The sequence below is a fragment of the Procambarus clarkii genome, chromosome 37 (genome assembly GCF_040958095.1).
Source record: "Procambarus clarkii isolate CNS0578487 chromosome 37, FALCON_Pclarkii_2.0, whole genome shotgun sequence".
Lineage (NCBI taxonomy): Eukaryota > Metazoa > Arthropoda > Malacostraca > Decapoda > Cambaridae > Procambarus > Procambarus clarkii.
Genome location: NC_091186.1, coordinates 9526420 through 9546975, shown reverse-complemented (window position 1 = coordinate 9546975; position 20556 = coordinate 9526420). Strand labels below are relative to the sequence as shown.

At 46.9% G+C, this 20556-nt stretch overlaps 3 protein-coding genes across 3 annotated transcripts; all 3 read right to left on the bottom strand.

Annotated features, from left to right (window-relative positions):
• Positions 1–6487: 6487 nt before the first annotated feature.
• Positions 6488–8659, bottom strand: LOC138349572 (uncharacterized). Its single transcript, XM_069336989.1, has 4 exons — positions 8354–8659; positions 7522–7617; positions 7175–7282; positions 6488–6871 (listed from the first exon to the last, which is right to left on the bottom strand). Exons 1-4 carry the CDS (start codon positions 8623–8625, stop codon positions 6802–6804), a joined length of 546 nt encoding a protein of 181 aa, XP_069193090.1. The 5' UTR covers positions 8626–8659; the 3' UTR covers positions 6488–6801.
• An 8239-nt stretch (positions 8660–16898) lies between these two features.
• LOC138371946 (uncharacterized) lies at positions 16899–18639 on the bottom strand. Its single transcript, XM_069336988.1, has 4 exons — positions 18329–18639; positions 17966–18061; positions 17612–17719; positions 16899–17281 (listed from the first exon to the last, which is right to left on the bottom strand). Exons 1-4 carry the CDS (start codon positions 18598–18600, stop codon positions 17212–17214), a joined length of 546 nt encoding a protein of 181 aa, XP_069193089.1. The 5' UTR covers positions 18601–18639; the 3' UTR covers positions 16899–17211.
• Positions 18640–18838: 199 nt separating this feature from the next.
• Positions 18839–19855, bottom strand: LOC138372122 (voltage-dependent calcium channel type A subunit alpha-1-like). Its single transcript, XM_069337435.1, has one exon. The coding sequence runs from the start codon at positions 19853–19855 to the stop codon at positions 18839–18841; it is 1017 nt and encodes a 338-aa protein (XP_069193536.1).
• Between the last annotated feature and the right edge of the window lie 701 nt (positions 19856–20556).

Sequence of the window (20556 nt, the reverse complement as noted above, 5' to 3'; positions counted from 1 at the left end):
CTCCCTCTTGATTCTGCGCCTCCTGACGATTTCTCCCTCCATCGACATCTCATTGATTCCGTGGATGCCTCCATTACTTTCAACCCCACTCGTCTCGGTACACGTGTCGTTGCTGCTCCTTCTCAGGATGCTGCTTCCCGCTTGGCTGCCTTATCCTGCCTTGGCGAGACCCCCGTTCGGGTCTCGAAGAACGTTCAGTTGAATGCCAGTGTTGGCACTATTTTGCTCCCGCCCCATGTTGCGACCGGTGTTCGGGACCTACGCGACTGCCACGACGATATTCGACATATCCTCGCTGCCAGGGCCATTCTATTCTCCAGGTGGACACGTTTACTCGTCCCCCTCGTGGTAGTCGCCGTCAACCCCTCCGGGTTGTGAAGATTACCTTTGATGGTAGGACCCTTCCACCCTCTGTCATTCTTGCTGGTGCCAGGTGCTCTGTCCAGGAGTACATTCCTTCTCCTCGGCTCTGCAACAAGTGCTGGAGGTTTGGGCATGGTGCCCTCCGCTGCTCCGGGACTGTCTCTCTCTGTCCTCTGTGTGGTGGCGAAGGTCACTCTAAGTCGGAGTGCGCTTCTCCCCAGGCTCGTTGCCTCAACTGCGCTGAGGCCCATCCTACCTTCTCCCGTGCGTGTGTCCATTACAAGCTTGAGGCAGCCGTCGTCAAGTTGAAGCACCGGGAGCGTTTATCTTTTCCTGAGGCGAGGCGCCAGGTTCGCCGGCTCCCGCCTTATGCTAATATCTCTTATGCTCGCGTGTTGCGCTCTTCCTCTCCTCGTCCTTCCCGCCTTCCTCAGACTCACAACCGTTTCCAGGCCTTGGACCCTGATGCGCCACTGCCCCCTCCTCTGTCCCTTTGGGTTCTCTCCCGAAGGATCCTCCTCCTGTCCTCTGTCTGGGGTTCCCCTTCCTTCTACCCGGTCTGTCGTGTCTTCTGTGTCTCCTTCCTCGTCCCCCTCCGATCCTCCTTCCCATCCTCTTCCTCCATCTATCGGCTCTCCCCGCCGCCTGTCGGTGCGGGCGGATGTCCATCGCTCTCCTAACGGCCGTCGTGTGTGCTCTCGTTCGGCTTCTCCTGTTGAGACACTGGAATCCGTTGCCCGGTACGTAGTTGCTGGGACACCGGTCTCTTTAAGTCAGAAGCGTAAGCCTGGCTCCTCTCCTTCCTCTTCCCGGCGGGTAAGAAGGCTTCGCTTTCTTCCTCAGCTCCTCCTTCTGGCTCTGTTGCTCCTTCCCCTCCCGTTTCAGTGCTTGCGCCCCCTGTTCCTGCTATGGAGGTTTCTTTGGGCCCCTGCTTCCCTTTCGGTTGCTGCTCTTGCTGGGGTGCGCTCCTCTCTTTCTACTCCCCCTCTTCCTGCTGCTGTCCTTGACTGCTCCTCTCCATTGTCTCCTCCTCCTCCTCCTCCTCCTCCGGACCCTGCCGCCCACCTCTGATCTGTTCTCCCGTTTCCTTCCCTCCGTCTTTGCTCAGTTTACCCATGCCCCCTAACCCTGACTTTGCTGACCCTGATCCCGACCCTGATATTCTTTAACGTGCTCTGTTGGTCTTTCGCCTTTGTTTCTTCCTTGTTCTCTGTTTTTGTCCTTTCTCTTCTCGTCGTTGTCCATTCTTCAATGGAACGTTCGAGGTTATTACGCCAATTTCCTCGAACTCCAACTTCTGGTTTCGCGGTTTTCGCCCCTTTGTGTCTGTCTCCAGGAGCCGATGCTTGGTGCTCGTCCTGGTCGTTTTCGTGGCTATTCCTTTCTCTCCCCCCCCCCCCCCCCAGCCATTGCTGGGGCTTCTAATTCTTCTGCTCTCTTGATTCGGGCTGATGTTCCCTTTGTTCCTTTACTTTTTCCTTCGCCTCTCCATTGTTCTGCTGCTCGTATCTTTGTGGGGAAATGGTACACAGTTTGTTCCATTATCTCCCCCCGAGTGTCCCGCTCTCTCTTCCTGATTTGAAACACCACCTAGACTCCTTGCCGGAGCCTGTGCTCCTGCTGGGTGACTTCAATTGTCGTCATTCTCTTTGGGGTGACGTTCTGACGAATACCCGGGGTCGCCTCCTTGAGCCGTTTCTCCTCTCTTCTTCCCTGTCTCTTCTGAATTCTGGTGAGCCCACTCATTTGGACTCTCGAACTCGCACCCTTTCTTGTCTTGATCTTTCTCTCTGCTCTTCTTCTCTTTACTTAGATTTCACATGGCAGGTTCTTGATGACCTCCATGGAAGTGATCATTTCCCCATCCTTGTTTCCTTTTTCTCTTTCGCCCTTCCCTCTCTTTCCCTAGGTGGCAGTTTGCTAAGGCGGACTGGACCCTATTTTCCCTCAGTGCTACTCTCTCTGACCTCTCCCTTCTGCCCCTCTCTCGCGCTCTCCTCCTTTTTCATGACACTGTCTTCGACGCTGCCCTCCGCTCTATTCCTCGCTCTTCCTCTCGGGGTCCACGGAAGTGCATTCCCTGTGGAATGCGGACTGTGCTCGGGCTGTCCGCTGTAAGCGTGCAGCCTGGAAGAAGCACCGCCGTAGGCAGGACGACCGATTCTTTTCTTTTCTTTCGGAAAGCGAGTGCGGTGGCCCGTAGGGCCATCCGTACGGCTAAACGTGAATGTTGGGCATCTTATGTCTCGACAATTACGTCCGAAACCCCTCTGGCCCAGATCTGGAAGCGTATCCGCAAGATAGCGGGTAAGTTCGTTCCCGATGTTTCACCGGTCCTTCACCTCCATGATACTCTTGTGGCGGACCCGTTGCAGGTCGCTTCCGAACTGGGTTCCCACTTTTCTTCTGTTAGCTCTGGTCTTCATCTTCCCCAATCTTTCCTTCTTCGTAAACCTGTCCTTGAGTCTCGTCCTTTAGATTTCTGCACTCATCTTCAGCTTCCCTATAATGATCCCTTCTCTCTCTGAACTTCGTTCTGCCCTGGCCCTCTGCGGTTCTACGGCGGCGGGCTCCGATGGTATTCATTATGAGATGCTTCGCCATCTCCCTCCGAGCACGTCTCAGTATTTACTGAGTCTGTATAATCGGATCTGGGAGTCGTCGTCAGTCCCTGAGGACTGGCTCGATGCCGTTGTCCTCCCTGTTCGCAAACCGGGGTCTCTGGGTACTTCCCCTAAGGACTTTCGCCCTATTGCTCTCACAAGTTGTGTCTGCAAACTCTTTGAACGTATGGTTAACGTTCGTCTGATGTGGTTCCTGGAACACCATCACCTCCTCTCCCCTTCTCAATTTGGTTTCCGCAAGTGCCGCAGCACGACAGATGTCCTGGTGAACTTGGAGGTCTATGTACGTACTGCTTTTGCTGCGAAGACCTCCGTTGTTGCCGTCCTTTTTGACCTAGAAAAGGCTTACGACACCACTTGGCGTTATCATATCCTATCTCAACTTCATTCTTTTGGCCTTCGTGGTCATCTCCCTCTCTTTCTCCGCAGCTTCCTCTCTCGTCGTTCCTTTCGGGTGCGCCTTGGTACCGCTCCTCTCTCCCTCTTTTCAGCAATACGAAGGTGTGCCCCAGGGTAGTGTTCTGAGCACTACTCTTTTTCTGGTTGCCCTCAATGGTCTTCTTTCCTCTCTTCCTTCTGGTGTCTTCTCCGCTCTCTATGTCGATGATCTTACCCTTTGTTGTCAGGGTGATGATTCGCCTCTCCTTCAACGCCGGCTTCAACTTGCGATTGATGCCGTGTCGTCTTGGGCCACAGGTCATGGCTTCAAGTTCTCTACTTCTAAGACTTGTGCCATGACTTTTACGCGGAAACGGGTTGTTCTTCGTCCCTCTTTGTCACTTTATGGTCATCCCCTTGAATACAAAGATTCCGCGAAGCTTTTGGGGTTATTCCTTGACACTCGTTTGTCTTGGTCTCCCCATATCTCTTACCTCCGTGTTGAGTGCTCGAAGTCCCTTACCCTCCTTCGGGTCTTGTCCCATACTTCTTGGGGGGCAGATAGGCGCACTCTCCTTGCTTTACATTCCTCTCTCGTCCTGTCTAAGCTCGATTATGGTTGCCCTGCTTACTCGTCTGCTTCTCCTTCTACTCTTCGCCGTCTTGATGCTTTGCACCATACTGGGTTGCGCCTCAGTTCTGGTGCCTTTCGTTCGACTCCCGTCCTTAGCTTGTATGTTGACACTGGCTTCCTGTCTCTCCAGGACCGCCGTGATCGCTACTGTCTTCGCTATCTTGCGCGGTCCTTGCAACATCCTTCCTCTCGTCTCTGTCGTGCTTTAACTTTTACCCCTCCTGCGGTTCCTGTTCCTCTTCACCACCTCCCTCTTTCTGTCCGGTTATCTCGCCTGCAGGATTCTCTTTCCGTTCGTATTTCTGATGTTTCTCCTCGTGTTGTTCCTTCTTTGCCCCCGTGGAGGGTCCCTCTTCCGCGGTTTTGTACATCCTTGACTCGTATCACTAAAGCTTTTACCCCTCCTACAGTTCTAAAACGCCTTTTCCTCGAGCACTTTTCTTCTCACTCCCGCTCCGTTTCTGTCTTCACCGATGGGTCTAAGTCAGCGGACGGTGTTGGCTACTCTGTTGTTTTTCCTGATCGCACTTATATGTGTCGCTTGCCTCCGGAGACTAGCATCTTTACAGCGGAACTTTATGCTATTCTCTATGCTCTTCGTCTCCTGCTTTCTCGTTGTCAGTCTTCCTTTGTGGTTGTTGTTGACTCTCGTAGTGCCCTCATGGCTCTCGGGTGCTTTAATCCAGTTCATCCGGTAGTTGTCGAGATCCAGCATTGGCTGTTTCTCGTTCACAGTAAATTTAAGTCGGTTGAGTTTTGTTGGGTTCCCAGCCATATTGGCGTGTCTTTAAATGAGCGTGCGGATGCTGCCGCTAAGGAAGCTGTCCGCTCTTGTCCCATCTCTCGTAAAGGCATTCCGTATTCCGACTTTTACCCGGTTATCCATTCCTCAGTCCTTACCCGTTGGCAGGCTTCTTGGTTGTCTGTTACTGGTAACAAGCTACGTACTCTTAAATGTTGTTTCCTCGTGGCCGTCCTCCTTCCAGTGTAACCGGCGGTGGGAAACAGCTCTAGCGAGGTTGCGTATTGGCCATACTCGCTTAACCCATGGTCACTTGATGGAGCGCCGCCCTGCTCCTTATTGTCCTAGTTGCATTGTCCCTCTTACGGTCGTGCATGTCCTTCTTGAATGTCCTGACTTCCAGGACGAGCGTGTGTCTTGCTTTCCGACCGCCCCTCGCGGTCACCTGTCCCTCGATAGAATTCTTGGTGACTCGGATACTTTTGATATCGTTCGCCTTATGCGTTTTTGTTCTCGTATTGGCATCCTTGGTGATATTTAGCGCCCTCTGATTATTTTGCGTATTTGATGGTGCTACATAGCCTTCCCGGTTTGGTGCCTTCTTTTGATAATTACTTACTTCTGTGTTGGCATCGTTATATTCCGGTCTTGTCCTTAATAATTATTGATATATTCATTAATGTGTGTATCAACCATCATCGACAATCCAGCGGGTTGACCGCTGGATGTAATGAACTTGAGTCGAGGACGGGTTGTTTACAGAGTTGTAATTCGAACAGAGGTTGTCAACGAAGCACTGTTCGAGAAATATTCGAAAGTCCTCACTTGTGTGAGTCGTGTGTAAGACATTTTTCTATTAATAAACAGGGGGTTTGGCGACTGGATTAACAAGCTTTTGGCCTTTGTTGATGAGGGCAGGCTGTGATGAGGGCAGGCTGTGATGAGGGCAGGCTGTGATGAGGGCAGGCTGTGATGAGGGCAGGCTGTGATGAGGGCAGGCTGTGATGAGGGCAGGCTGTGATGAGGGCAGGCTGTGATGAGGGCAGGCTGTGATGAGGGCAGGCTGTGATGAGGGCAGGCTGTGATGAGGGCAGGCTGTGATGAGGGCAGGCTGTGATGAGGGCAGGCTGTGATGAGGGCAGGCTGTGATGAGGGCAGGCTGTGATGAGGGCAGGCTGTGATGTGGGCAGGCTGTGATGTGGGCAGGCTGTGATGTGGGCAGGCTGTGATGTGGGCAGGCTGTGATGTGGGCAGGCTGTGATGTGGGCAGGCTGTGATGATTCAGGCAAGCATCTCGGCACTATAGTGTGTAAAGATTAATGTAAATGTATACAGGAATCCATCGTTGACTTGCTTTATTAATTGTGTATTGTGTATAGACGCTGCGAAGTCCGGAGTACACTTAAGATATCAACGAATTAAAGTTGGTATTAAGTTATATTAAGTTATAATGTATTATAGTTATATCAACGGTGTTGAGCTTAAGGCCTACCAACGGTGGGAGGGTTACTAAGGTAAATTCATTAATATACCGAACAACCAAGAAGTATACTTTATAACCGAGAGTAATTCAGGTTTGCATCTGTTTAGTGTCGTCATAAAGTGTAAGTTTGAGCATTATTATAAATAGTTTACCTCCGTAGTCATCAGCAAATGTTTCTCTAAAAAGATTTAATCAAAACATGTTGTGGTCTTTTGCTAATTATAATAAATATTAAAGTTATTTGTGAGAAATAAATAAGAAGCTTTTGCCTTCATTGATAAACTTTATTCAACAGAAATATAATACATGTAAATATCAATATCTAAAGCATAATAAAATTGAAGTTCATAATGGCTTAGTATAACAAATCAAAATTAATTTTGTACAGTAGGATTCAACTTGTATTAAAACTTCATCGCTAACTAACCTAACCAGTTGTGGCTCCGGACAAAGACGCTCTATAAGAGGCGTTGACAGGACTAGTTAGACACGGGTCTCTGGAGGCCCTCTAGTAATACTGGAGAGGAACGCTGGCATCTTAAGAACACTCAACTTTCACTTCTTCACAAGACGTTATTTACAAGTTCTCTGTGGCTCTCCTCTTCCGGTCGAACGTGTGACTGAAACCAAGTCCAAAACTGTTGGACCTGTTGGAAATAGTTTTGCTTTAACATTTAAATGAGAAATAATAATTAATGAAGGTTCTTCACGAGACAAACTCTGAGCTGCGATGAAAATATCAAATATAATCTTACGAGGAAATGCAGACTTTATAACACTTATAAACTGTATATGAATACATGACAGAATCTATAGTAATGACACTGGCGGATGTTGTAATGGGGCATTTGCACATGTTTACAGTGAAGGGTGTAGCAGGTGTTTAGACTGAAGGGTGTAACAGGTGTTAACAGCGAAGTGTGACGAGAACAGCTGGAAGAGAGGCCTACCTGCCGCCTCCACCCCGGGAGTGTTGAACACCGGCGGTGAAGGAGGTCTGTTTGTTGGGCTTATACACGTAACTCAAACTGGCTCCCACGTTCCTCTCGCTCCCAAGTCTGCGTCATGGTATACAAATTACATTATCTGTGCTACTGTATAATTTATTGTACTGAATCTTTGTTTATATGATCTATATATAGATAAATATTTATAAAAAATATACTGTACTAAATTAACGAAGATGAATTTGTCCATTTTACTGTTTATATATTTCAACTTTGAGTTAAAATACTGAGCCAAAGTGTACCAACAGTTTACAATAACAATGATAAACAGTGGAATATGGTTGTCTTACCCGGGAACTTTGGTGCGGTCAACACTGAGGCCGCCTTGGATTGTGTGTGTGTCGAAGGTGTGACCCAAGTTGATGCTAGCGCTGTCTCGCCGAGCCCTGCAACATATCATAAGTTATAGTCCCCTGACCCTTGAAATACACTGAACACACCCCATGTTCCGTGGAACATGAGATATAGTTCGTGGAACACATCCCATGTTCCACGACCCCTTCAACATACAGAACAATTCCCTTACATATCTTGTCCCTTATACTAGTAGGAGGTACCCAGTTGCATCATTTAAGTATAGGGTGCTCGTGGAATGCAAATCTGCTATAAGAACATTCATTTTGCATATCAATATCTGATTTTTTATAATTATGTACACATAATGTAACTGTATGGACTCCAAGGCCACTATTTCATTTACGCAGATTTCAGTGGGTTCCCCATCTGAGCCCTGATCCCGTAAAGGGGAGCAATAGGGCCAACCCTGACCCCTCTGTGTTGGCCAATCCCTTCCACTTAACCATGTAACTGAGTTACTTGGTAACTGGTAGGGTTACATGGTAACTGATAGGGGTTACATGGTAACTGGTAGGGTTACATGGTAACTGATAGGGGTTACATGGTAACTGGTAGGGTTACATAGTAAGCTACCAGGTGAGTTTAGCACCAAGTGACTGGCCTCCAACCTAGGACAGACTGTCAAAAAGAAATCTTTTATTGATGTAGATATAAAAGACTTCTCTCCAAAACCCTTATTGTTTCTATATAAGCAGTGAGCCGGTGTGTGATCTCCAATTCGTTACACAAGTATAATATATTAAGCTGTGAGGAGAGTCCACTTACCCACCACCCAGGCGTTCAGTGTTGGCGGATCCGGATACTGTGGTCTGTCGCTTTCTTCGTTCATGACTCAAACCATCTTCACCAGAGTTTAGGGACGGTTCTCGTCCCTCGTCTTGCACCAAATATGAATCAAGCTCCTCGTCCGACGTGTAAATTGGCGCCAGATTGGTATCTTGTGTTGGTGTGTTGGTGAGCTGCAGTGACGAGCCCGGGAGGGGGCTGCCTGTCACTACTGCTAGGAGCAGGGCGCTCACTGTGAGTGTTGTCTGCATGTTATACTCTTGCTGAGGACAGTGGTGATGGACTCTCGGCTCCAGCAGGTTATATACTCCTGGACAAATTGTGGGAAATACCCTCAACCAACAACAGCAAAATGATTTGTTGTCATTGTCTGATCGTGTCCTTGACTGTGAAACGTAACAATCTGTCCTGCTTGGAGTTCCCGTCACTATTTTCCCAGAATTATTGAAACGTTCCCTCTGCTGAAGGAAAAAAAATATTTTAAGATTTTTTGGAAGGCAATCATAGACTTGTATATATTTATTCATTTCATAGTATATTATCATTATACATGTTTATGTAAAATGTTAAGTTAAAGAGTGTATGGAAGCATTACAACTTAGACTACGATAATGCGTATATTTCTGGATATTTTGAGAGGCAATCATCAGCTTATATCTCTCTATTCATGTCGAAGTACATTGCAAGTAATATGTTTGTAGACAATTTTGAATATAAATAAGGGGAGAAGGAAGTAATTAAGGAATCTACATGACAGCATTTTAACTTAGACTAATAATGGCGAAGGAAACAGGCTGGCAATAGTAAGTTATTTAACAAATAATACAATTCAAGTCAAATAACTCCTCAGATCCAGATGAAGTATTTGACAGTATTAGGGTATTTGAAGTATTAGGGTTCTCTAAAAATGGAAAAAAAAGACCCGAGAGAGCCCTTGTCTTGCATATTCATTAGACTCGGGCAAGTTATCAGAGTTGTGGAAGGATGTAAGGGTGATTCATTCTCGATTTTTGACAAGGATGAGAGATCAATTTCATCTAATTTGTCGTCCAATTAACTTAATGTTTATTCTGAAGAAATTTGCTTGAAGCGATAACTGCAAAAGCCAATTGTTTACATCTTGAGAAACAAAGATCATTGGAGGATTCACAACACGGCTTTCCAAAGAGTCGTTCATGTTTAACCAACTATGACTCGTCTCTCGTAGATTTCAAGCACTTGAGATGGAAAGATATGTGATTACTACCATCTCCACCCACTATTACCACCCACGGGACCAGAGAGCCAGAGCTCAACCCCCGCAAACACACCTAGATGAGTACGTATACAGAGACAGACAGAGAGAACCAACACACACACACACACACACACACACACACACACACACACACACACACACACACACACACACACACACACACACACACACACACAGAACCAACACACACACACACACACACACACACACACACACACACACACACACACACACAGAACCAACACACACACACACACACACACACACATAAACACAGTACTAACACACACACACACACACTATACCTACACACATACACACAACACACACACACACACACACACACACACAGAACCAACACACACACAGAACCAACACACACACAGAACCAACACAGAACCAACACACACACACAACACACAACACACCACACACACACACACACACACACACACACACACACACACACACACACACACACACACACACACACACACACACAGAACAAAAACACACACACACACACACACACCTTTTGTTCAGCAAAGGAGCTGAACAAAAGGGCATGGAGGAACTTCCGTAATAACAGAACACCAGAAAGTAGAGTGAGATACCAGAGAACCAGGAACGAGTACGTCAGTGTGAGAAGAGCAGTTGCGAAAAGGTATGAAAATGATATAGCCAATAAAGCCAAGACCGAACCAAAGCTACTACACAGTCACATCAGGAGGAAGACAACAGTGAAGGAAACAGGTGATGAAACTTAGGGTGGGCGAGGACAGGTACACAGAGAATGACAGAGGTGTGTGAAGAACTCAACAAAAGGTTCCAGGAGGTCTTTACAATAGAACAGGGAGATGTTGCGGCGCTAGGAGAGGTGGCAGCAAACCAGGTGACCTTGGATAGGTTCGAAATTACAAGAGATGTGGTCAAGATGCTCCTATTGGAGCTGGATGTGAGAAAAGCTGTTGGGCCGGATGGAATCTCGCCATGGGTATTGAAAGAGTGTGCAGGAGCACTTTGCCTACCACTCTCCATAGTGTATAGTAGGTCACTGGAAACGGGGGACCTACCAGAAATGTGGAAGACTGCTAATGTAGTACCAATATACAAAAAGGGTGACAGACAAGAGGCACTGAACTACAGGCCAGTGTCCTTGTATACTATGCAAGGTGAGGGAGAAGATTGTGAGAAAAAACCTAGTAACACATCTGGAGAGAAGAGACTTCGTGACAGCCCATCAACATGGGTTCAGGGAGGGTAAATCTTGCCTTACAGGATTGATAGAATTCTACGATCAGGTGACAAAGATTAAACAAGAAAGAGAAGGGTGGGCGGACTGCATTTTTTTGGACTGTCGGAAAGCCTTTGACACAGTACCCCATAAAAGGTTGATGCATAAGCTGGAGAAACAGGCAGGAGTAACTGGTAGGGCGCTCCAGTGGATAAGGGAGTACCTAAACAATAGGAAGCAGAGAGTTACAGTGAGGGGTGAGACCTCAGACTGGCGTGAAGTCACCAGTGGAGTCCCACAGGGCTCTGTACTTGGACCTATCCTGTTTCTGATATACGTAAATGATCTCCCAGAGGGTATAGACTCATTCCTCTCAATGTTTGCTGACGACGCCAAAATTATGAGAAGGATTAAGACAGAGGAGGACAGCTTGAGGCTTCAAGAAGACCTGGACAAGCTGCAGGAATGGTCGAACAAATGGCTGTTAGAGTTTAATCCAAGCAAATGTAATGTAATGAAGATAGGGGTAGGAAGCAGGAGACCAGATACAAGGTATCACTTGGGAGATGAAATACTTCAAGAGTCCGAGAGAGAGAGAAAGACCTGGGGGTTGATAACACGCCAGACCTGTCCCCTGAAGCTCATATCAAGAGGATAACAGCAGCAGCATATGCCAGGTTGGCTAACATAAGAACGGCCTTTAGAAAATTGTGTAAGGAATCTTTCAGAACATTATATACCACATATGTCAGGCCAATCCTGGAGTATGCGGCACCAGCATGGAGTCCATATCTAGTCAAGCATAAGACTAAAATGGAAAAGGTTCAAAGGTTTGCCACCAGACTAGTACCCGAGCTGAGAGGTATGAGCTACGAGGAGAGACTACGGGAATTAAACCTCACTTCGTTGGAAGACAGAAGACTTAGGGGGGACATGATCACCACATTCAAAATCCTCAAGGGAATCGACAGGGTTGATAAAGACAGGCTGTTTAACACAAGGGCACACACACTAGGGGACACAGGTGGAAACTGAGTGCCCAAATGAGCCACAGAGATATTAGAAAGAACTTTTTTAGTGTCAAAGTGGTTGACAAATGGAATGCATTAGGAAGGGATGTGGTGGAGGCTGACTCCATACACAGTTTCAAGTGTAGATATGATAGAGCCCAATAGGCTCAGGAACCTGTACACCTGTTGATTGACAGTTGAGAGGCGGGACCAAAGAGCCAGAGCTCAACCCCCGCAAGCACAACTAGGTGAGTACAACTAGGTGAGTACACACACACACACACACGCAGAACCAAAACACACACACACACTATACCTACACAGACCCTACACACACACACACACACACACACACACACACACACACACACTATACCTACACAGACCCTACACACACACACTATACCTACACAGACCCTACACACACACACTATACCTACACAGACCCTACACACACACTATACCTACACAGACCCTACACACACACACACACACTATACCTACACAGACCCTACACACACACACACACACACACACTATACCTACACAGACCCTACACACACACACACTATACCTACACAGACCCTACACACACACTATACCTACACAGACCCTACACACACACTATACCTACACAGACCCTACACACACACACACACACACACACACACACACACACACACACACACACACACACACACACACACACTATACCTACACAGACCCTACACACACACACTATACCTACACACACACACTATACCTACACAGACCCTACACACACACTATACCTACACAGACCCTACACACACACACACACACACACACACACACACACACACACACACACACACACACACACACACACACACACACACACACACACACACACACACGCACACACACACTATACCTACACAGACCCTACACACACACACACACACACTATACCTACACAGACCCTACACACACACACACACACACTATACCTACACAGACCCTACACACACACACTATACCTACACAGACCCCTACACACACACACACACACTATACCTACACAGACCCTACACACACACACTATACCTACACAGACCCTACACACACACACTATACCTACACAGACCCTACACACACACTATACCTGCACAGACCCTACACACACACACACAGAGAACCAAAACACATACACACACTATACCTACACAGACCCTACACACACACACACTATACCTACACAGACCCTACACACACACACACACACACACACACACACACACACTATACCTACACAGACCCTACACACACACACACACTATACCTACACAGACCCTACACACACACACACACTATACCTTCACAGACCCTACACACACACACACGCACTATACCTACACAGACCCTACACACACACTATACCTACACACACACACACACTATTCCTACACAGACCCTACACACACACACACACACACACACACACACACACACACACACACACACACACACACACACACACACACACACACGCACTATACCTACACAGACCCTACACACACTATACCTACACAGACCCTACACACACACACACACACACTATACCTACACAGACCCTACACACACACACACTATACCTACACAGACCCTACACACACACTATACCTACACAGACCCTACACAGACACTATACCTACACAGACCCTACACACACACACACACACTATACCTACACAGACCCTACACACACACTATACCTTACACAGACCCTACACACACACTATACCTACACAGACCCTACACACACACTATACCTACACAGACCCTACACACACACACTATACCTACACAGATCCTACACACACACGCACTATACCTACACAGACCCTACACACACACACTATACCTACACAGACCCTACACACACACACACTATACCTACACAGACCCTACACACACACACACTATACCTACACAGACCCTACACACACACACACACACACTACCTACACAGACCCTACACACACACACACTATACCTACACAGACCCTACACACACACACTATACCTACACAGACCCTACACACACACACTATACCTACACAGACCCCTACACACACACACTATACCTACACAGACCCCACACACACACACACACACTATACCTACACAGACCCTACACACACACACACACACTATACCTACACAGACCCTACACACACACACACACACTATACCTACACAGACCCTACACACACACACACACACTATACCTACACAGACCCTACACACACACACACTATACCTACACAGACCCTACACACACACACTATACCTACACAGACCCTACACACACACACTATACCTACACAGACCCTACACACACACACTATACCTACACAGACCCTACACACACACACTGCCGACACACTCACACAAGTGTACATAAATGAGTTCCAATACTCACCAACACTTGCAATATCTGCTGTTGCGTGTCACGTCAAACATTACTTCCGATACACTCAGTAACTATTTGATTGTTCCTTGTTGCACACTTCAGCTTACTGTGGCATCATTATCCATAGATCTTCTTGATAAATATGTAAATAATTGCTACTAAGTGATTGTATGCACTTTATGCTTTACCCCAGAAACTGTTGTGTTGTCACTGTCATGTCACTGTCATGTCACAGTGACTACATCTCTGCGTCTATGACAGAACTTGTCCTGAAGGTGCAGCTGGCTTGTCATTCTCAGTGCCAGTGTGAACACGTTCTCCTCAACCAACTGCTTAAGCGTTCACTTCCCTGCGCGTTCTCGGTGTGAAGATGTCAGGAAAATATGTATACGATGAACATGAATATTTCTTGAGAGCGAGTAATCCCTCCAGGCATTGGTTCGTTAAATTTGTTTTATCAAGAATTGAAGATGAATAATTTACATTTACAATCTCGGGTCTGGTGAGAATGTGAAGATGGTGCATGTCCTCGTGAATGTGGAGATGCTGCATGTCCTCGTGAATGTGGAGATGCTGCATGTCCTCTGTTGTGTGAGTTGCTTCAGACAGTAACTTGGTGTGGGACTGTCAGCTTCAGACAGTAACTTGGTGTGGGACTGTCAGCTTGAGACAGTGATCTGGCGAGAGACTGTCAGCTTGAGACAGTGACCTGGTGTTAGACTGTCAGCTTGAGACAGTGATCTGGCGAGAGACTGTCAGTTTGACTCACTGACCTTGAAGACCTAGCCAAGTGTGACTCAGTTATCAGGCAATATATTACAAGATTTTTGTTTCCCACTTTGGCTTCCTGGGCTGTTATTAGGGAAGACGTTGACCTACATGAGGGACCTTGACCTACATGAGGGACCTTGACCTACATGGGGGACCTTGACCTACATGGGGGACCTTGACCTACATGGGGGACCTTGACCTACATGGGGGATCCTGACCTACATGGGGGACCTTGACCTACATTGGGGACCTTGACCTACATGGGGGACCTTGACCTACATGGGGGACCTTGACCTACATGGGGGACCTTGACCTAAATGGGAGACCTTGACCTACATGGGGGACCTTGACCTACATGGGGGACCTTGACCTACATGGGGGACCTTGACCTACATGGGGGATCCTGACCTACATGGGGGACCTTGACCTACATGGGGGACCTTGACCTACATGAGGGACCTTGACCTACATGGGAGACCTTGACCTACATGGGGGATCCTGACCTACATGGGGGACCTTGACCTACATGGGGGACCTTGACCTATATGGGGGACCTTGACCTACATGGGAGACCTTGACCTAAATGGGAGACCTTGACCTACATGGGGGACCTTGACCTACATGGGGGACCTTGACCTACATGGGGGACCTTGACCTAAATGGGAGACCTTGACCTACATGGGGGACCTTGACCTACATGGGGGACCTTGACCTACATGGGAGACCTTGACCTACATGGGGGATCCTGACCTACATGGGGGACCTTGACCTACATGGGGGACCTTGACCTATATGGGGGACCTTGACCTACATGGGGGACCTTGACCTACATGGGGGACCTTGACCTACATGGGAGACCTTGACACGGGTCAATGCTATTTCGAGGGACCGAGACGTCGTCGTGTCTTCATCTTGTGGTGTATGGTCTGGTCATCATATCTTCAGCCACGTTATTGTGACTCACAGTCTGCTATTTCTACTTTCCTGATAATTTATTGTGTTAATGTTTAAGTATTGTTAGGTTTGTTTCTCTGAATACTTTAAAAGGTGGTAAAATGTTTTAATGGGTTGTTGTGTTAATGTTTGAGAATGTTTTATTAATATAAATATCAGCATATTCACGGCTGTGTGAATACTGTATAAATAATATCTACGACACACGAAGCGAGACAAGTGATTTTACCCAACCACTTGAGCTGGACGGTAGAGCGATGGACTGGCTTCATGCAGGTCGGCGTTCAATCCTGGACAGTCCACAAGTGGTTGGGCACCATTCCTTCCTTCCCGTCCCATCCCAAATCCTTATCCTGACCCCTTCCCAGTGCTATATAGTCGTAATGGTTTGGCGCTTTCTCCTCATAGTTCATTAATTCATTCATTGATAGATGATTGAGGTGTGTGTGTGTGTGTGTGTGTGTGTGTGTGTGTGTGTGTGTGTGTGTGTGTGTGTGTGTGTGTGTGTGTGTGTGTGTGTGTGTGTGCGCTCCGTGCTCCGTGCTCCAGCATCTGCGTCACGTCACATTGGCTCTTGACGTTTCCGATATTCCTGCTGGTAATTTGCTCCTTCGTCGAAGCGTCAAGATGCTCATCCATCAAGACGGTACACGAGTAAGGAACAGCAACAACAAGAGGGGAAGATATGGCAGTACTTGTAACATGCTTGTAACATACTTGTAACATGCTTGTAACATGGCTTGTAACGTCACCCTCACCAGACTTTGGTCAGCATGTGAGCATAACAAAGTAACACAAGAGACCAACATACTAAAGATTATCCAGATAATAATAAAAAGCCGTTCTATTTATTGTTAAATTTATTTAAATACGTCTATAATATTGTTCAATGATAACATAATGGGCCCTATTGAACTAATGTTCATAATGAAATGATGAAAGAAATAACAATGTATTGTAGAATTCGAACCTCTAGACTAAGAATTCCTTGTGACTCCACACTCCCAGTTGCTTCCAGGCCAAGGTAGGCCTATTAGTATGAGGCGTTGACAGGACTAGTTAGACGCGGGTCTCTGGAGGCCCTCTAGTAACACTGGAGAGGAACGCTGGCATCTTAAGAACACACTCAACTTTCACTTCTTCACAAGACGTTATTTACAAGTTCTCTGTGGCTCTCCTCTTCCGGCCGAACGTGTGACTGAAACCAAGTCCAAAACTGTTGGACCTGATGGAAATAAAGTTTTGTTGTAACATATAAATGAGAAATAATAATTAATGAAGGTTCCTCGCAAGACAAACTCTGAGCTGCGATGAAAATATCAAATATAATCTTACGAGGAAACGCAGACTTTATAACACTTATAAACTGTATATGAATACATGACAGAATCTATAGTAATGACACTGGCGGATGTTGTAATGGATCATTTGCTCATGTTTATAGAAAAGCGTGTAGCAGGTGTTTAGACTGAAGCGTGTAGCAGGTGTTTAGACTGAAGGGTGTAACAGGTGTTAACAGCGAAGTGTGACGAGAACAGCTGGAAGAGAAGCCTACCTGCCGCCTCCACCCCGGGAGTGTTGAACACCGGCGGTGATGGAGGTCTGTTTGTTGGGCTTGAACTCGTAACCCAAATTGGCTCCCACGTTCCTCTCGCTCCCAAGGCTGCATCATGGTATACAGATTACTACATTATCTGTGCTACTGTATAATTTATTGTACTGAATCTTTGTTTATATGATCTATATATAGATAAATATTTATCAACAAAACAAAAACTGTACTAAATTAACAAAGCTTTACTTGTCCATTTTACTGTTTATATATTTCAACTTTGAGTTAAAATACTGAGCCAAAGTGTACCAACAGTTTACAATAACAATGATAAACAGTGGAATATGGTTGTATTACCCGGGAACTTTGGTGCGGTCAACACTGAGGCCGCCTTGGATTGTGTGTTTGTTGAAGGTGTGACCCAAGTTGATGCTAGCGCTGTCTCGCCGAGCCCTGCAACACATGCAACACTTCATATGTTATAGTTTCCCAGACCCTTTCAACACACTACATGTCATAGTCCCTAGACCTTTACAATACAGTCAACACACTACATATTATAGTCCCCCGAGCCTTGCAACTCATAGAACACTACACATGTTAGTCCTATTACACCTCTCTGCCTTTCTTATAACATTTACAGAACTCTTCCTCCAATGATTTTATTAGCAATTCGTTACACAAGTATAATATATTAAGCTGTGAGGAGAGTCCACTTACCCACCACCCAGGCGTTCAGTGTTGGCGGATCCGGATACTGTGGTCTGTCGCTTTCTTCGTTCATGATTCAAACCATCTTCACCAGAGTTTAGGGACGGTTCTCGTCCCTCGTCTTGCACCAAATATGGATCAAGCTCCTCGTCCGACGTGTAAATTGGCGCCAGATTGGTATCTTGTGTTGGTGTGTTGGTGAGCTGCAGTGACGAGCCCGGGAGGGGGCTGCCTGTCACCACTGCTAGGAGCAGGGCGCTCACTGTGAGTGTTGTCTGCATGTTAGACTCTTGCTGAGGACAGTGGTGACGGACTCTCGGCTCCAGCAGGTTATATAGATCAGGATAACCAATGGGAATCTCCCGCACCCACCGACAGCGTAAATAACCATTTCAGAATTACGGGAACTTGCCGTTGATCTCACACAATGATTCATCGGGCACTCCGGAACCAGTTTTCCGAGAACTCTGAGTTCATGCCGCTAGTAAAATATATTTACACAATAATTGGATCCCTTGCTTATGCGTCAGCATTTTTTCTTTTTCTTTTTTGTAGATAAGAATATATTTGATCCTTTTTTATTTTATTTTGAACATTTTCATGGCTCGTTGAGATTCCTGCTCTAGACTGATGATATTCTGAAGGCGGGAGAAGGGCGGAGTGCTGGAGGATGATGACGGTGAAGGTGAGTGCTGGAGGATGATGACGGTGAAGGTGAGTGCTGGAGGATGATGACGGTGAAGGTGAAGGCGAGTGCTGGAGGATGATGACGGTGAAGGTGAGTGCTGGAGGATGATGACGGTGAAGGTGAGTACTGGAGGATGATGACGGTGAAGGTGAGTGCTGGAGGATGATGACGGTGAAGGTGAGTGCTGGAGGATGATGACGGTGAAGGTGAAGGTGAGTGCTGGAGGATGATGACGGTGAAGGTGAAGGTGAGTGCTGGAGGATGATGACGGTGAAGGTGAAGCTGAGTGCTGGAGGATGATGACGGTGAAGGTGAGTGCTGGAGGATGATGACGGTGAAGGTGAAGCTGAGTGCTGGAGGATGATGACGGTGAAGGTGAGTGCTGGAGGATGATGACGGTGAAGGTGAGTGTTGGAGGATGATGACGGTGAAGGTGAGTGCTGGAGGATGATGACGGTGAAGGTGAAGGTGAGAGCTGGAGGATGATGACGGTGAAGGTGAAGCTGAGGGCTGGAGGATGATGACGGTGAAGGTGAGTGCTGGAGGATGATGACGGTGAAGGTGAAGCTGAGTGCTGGAGGATGATGACGGTGAAGGTGAGTGCTGGAGGATGATGACGGTGAAGGTGAGTGCTGGAGGATGATGACGGTGAAGGTGAGTACTTGAGGATGATGACGGTGAAGGTGAAGGTGAGTGCTGAAGGATGATGACGGTGAAGGTGAAGGTGAGTGCTGGAGGATGATGACGGTGAAGGTGAAGGTGAGTGCTGGAGGATGATGACGGTGAAGGTGAGTGCTGGAGGATGATGATGTAACGGGGGGTGGGGGGGATAGCTCTATCTTGTCCATTATTCCACCCCCCCAGTTAACTAACGAGGCCGGGGGAAACAGCTCTCTCTAGTCCGTTATTCCGTCCTCAGTTAGCTAACTATTCTAGAGCACCCTCCAGAGTTCCTAAGGCAACCTCTCTCGTTCAACACCTTGTAACCTAGGTATTCGACTACCTAGGTGCTAAGACTACAAGGCGCCGTCACTTGATCAGTTACCCGAAACTCTAGAAAGAACTCTAGAATACAGAATCATTGCCACAAACGTATACGAGAAAACGAAAGGAAAGAAATGAATAGTGAAGTAATTAGTGAGGGTTTGGGGTGAGAGGTAGAGAGGTGGGAGGAGCGAGGAGGGTCATTAGCTGAAAGTGAGAGTTTAGAGAGGGGGTGGAGGGAGAGGTGTAGATAGGTAGAAGTAGAAGAGTAGATAGTAGAAGTAGAAGAGTAGATAGTAGAAGACGAAATGCTGCCACCATCCATTCTAAACCATTACATACAAGACAAGGAATGGAACTTGTCTGTATCACAAAATTCTCAAAAGATGTTATCATGAGTTCATTATTAGTATGTTCCCTCTGTATCATGTATCAACTCCAAACATGTATTCATTAATATCATGAAACCAGTAACCACAGAGGCTTTCTCACCTCAACTCAAAATCTCTAGGGAACAAAGTTAAACACAATTTAAATAATAAATTCATAATTATATTTCACATGA

Coding starts and splice junctions, on each gene's coding strand:
- LOC138349572 (XM_069336989.1), bottom strand. CDS start 8,625: ATGCAGACAACACTCACAGTGAGCGCCCTGCTCCTAGCAGTAGTGACA. Junction 7,618..8,353: donor ACTGAACGCCTGGGTGGTGG/GTAAGTGGACTC, acceptor GATATGTTGCAG/GGCTCGGCGAGACAGCGCTA. Junction 6,872..7,174: donor TCCCGGGGTGGAGGCGGCAG/GTAGGCCTCTCT, acceptor TATTTCCAACAG/GTCCAACAGTTTTGGACTTG.
- LOC138371946 (XM_069336988.1), bottom strand. CDS start 18,600: ATGCAGACAACACTCACAGTGAGCGCCCTGCTCCTAGCAGTGGTGACA. Junction 18,062..18,328: donor ACTGAACGCCTGGGTGGTGG/GTAAGTGGACTC, acceptor CATGTGTTGCAG/GGCTCGGCGAGACAGCGCTA. Junction 17,282..17,611: donor TCCCGGGGTGGAGGCGGCAG/GTAGGCTTCTCT, acceptor TATTTCCATCAG/GTCCAACAGTTTTGGACTTG.
- LOC138372122 (XM_069337435.1), bottom strand. CDS start 19,855: ATGGACAAGATAGAGCTATCCCCCCCACCCCCCGTTACATCATCATCC.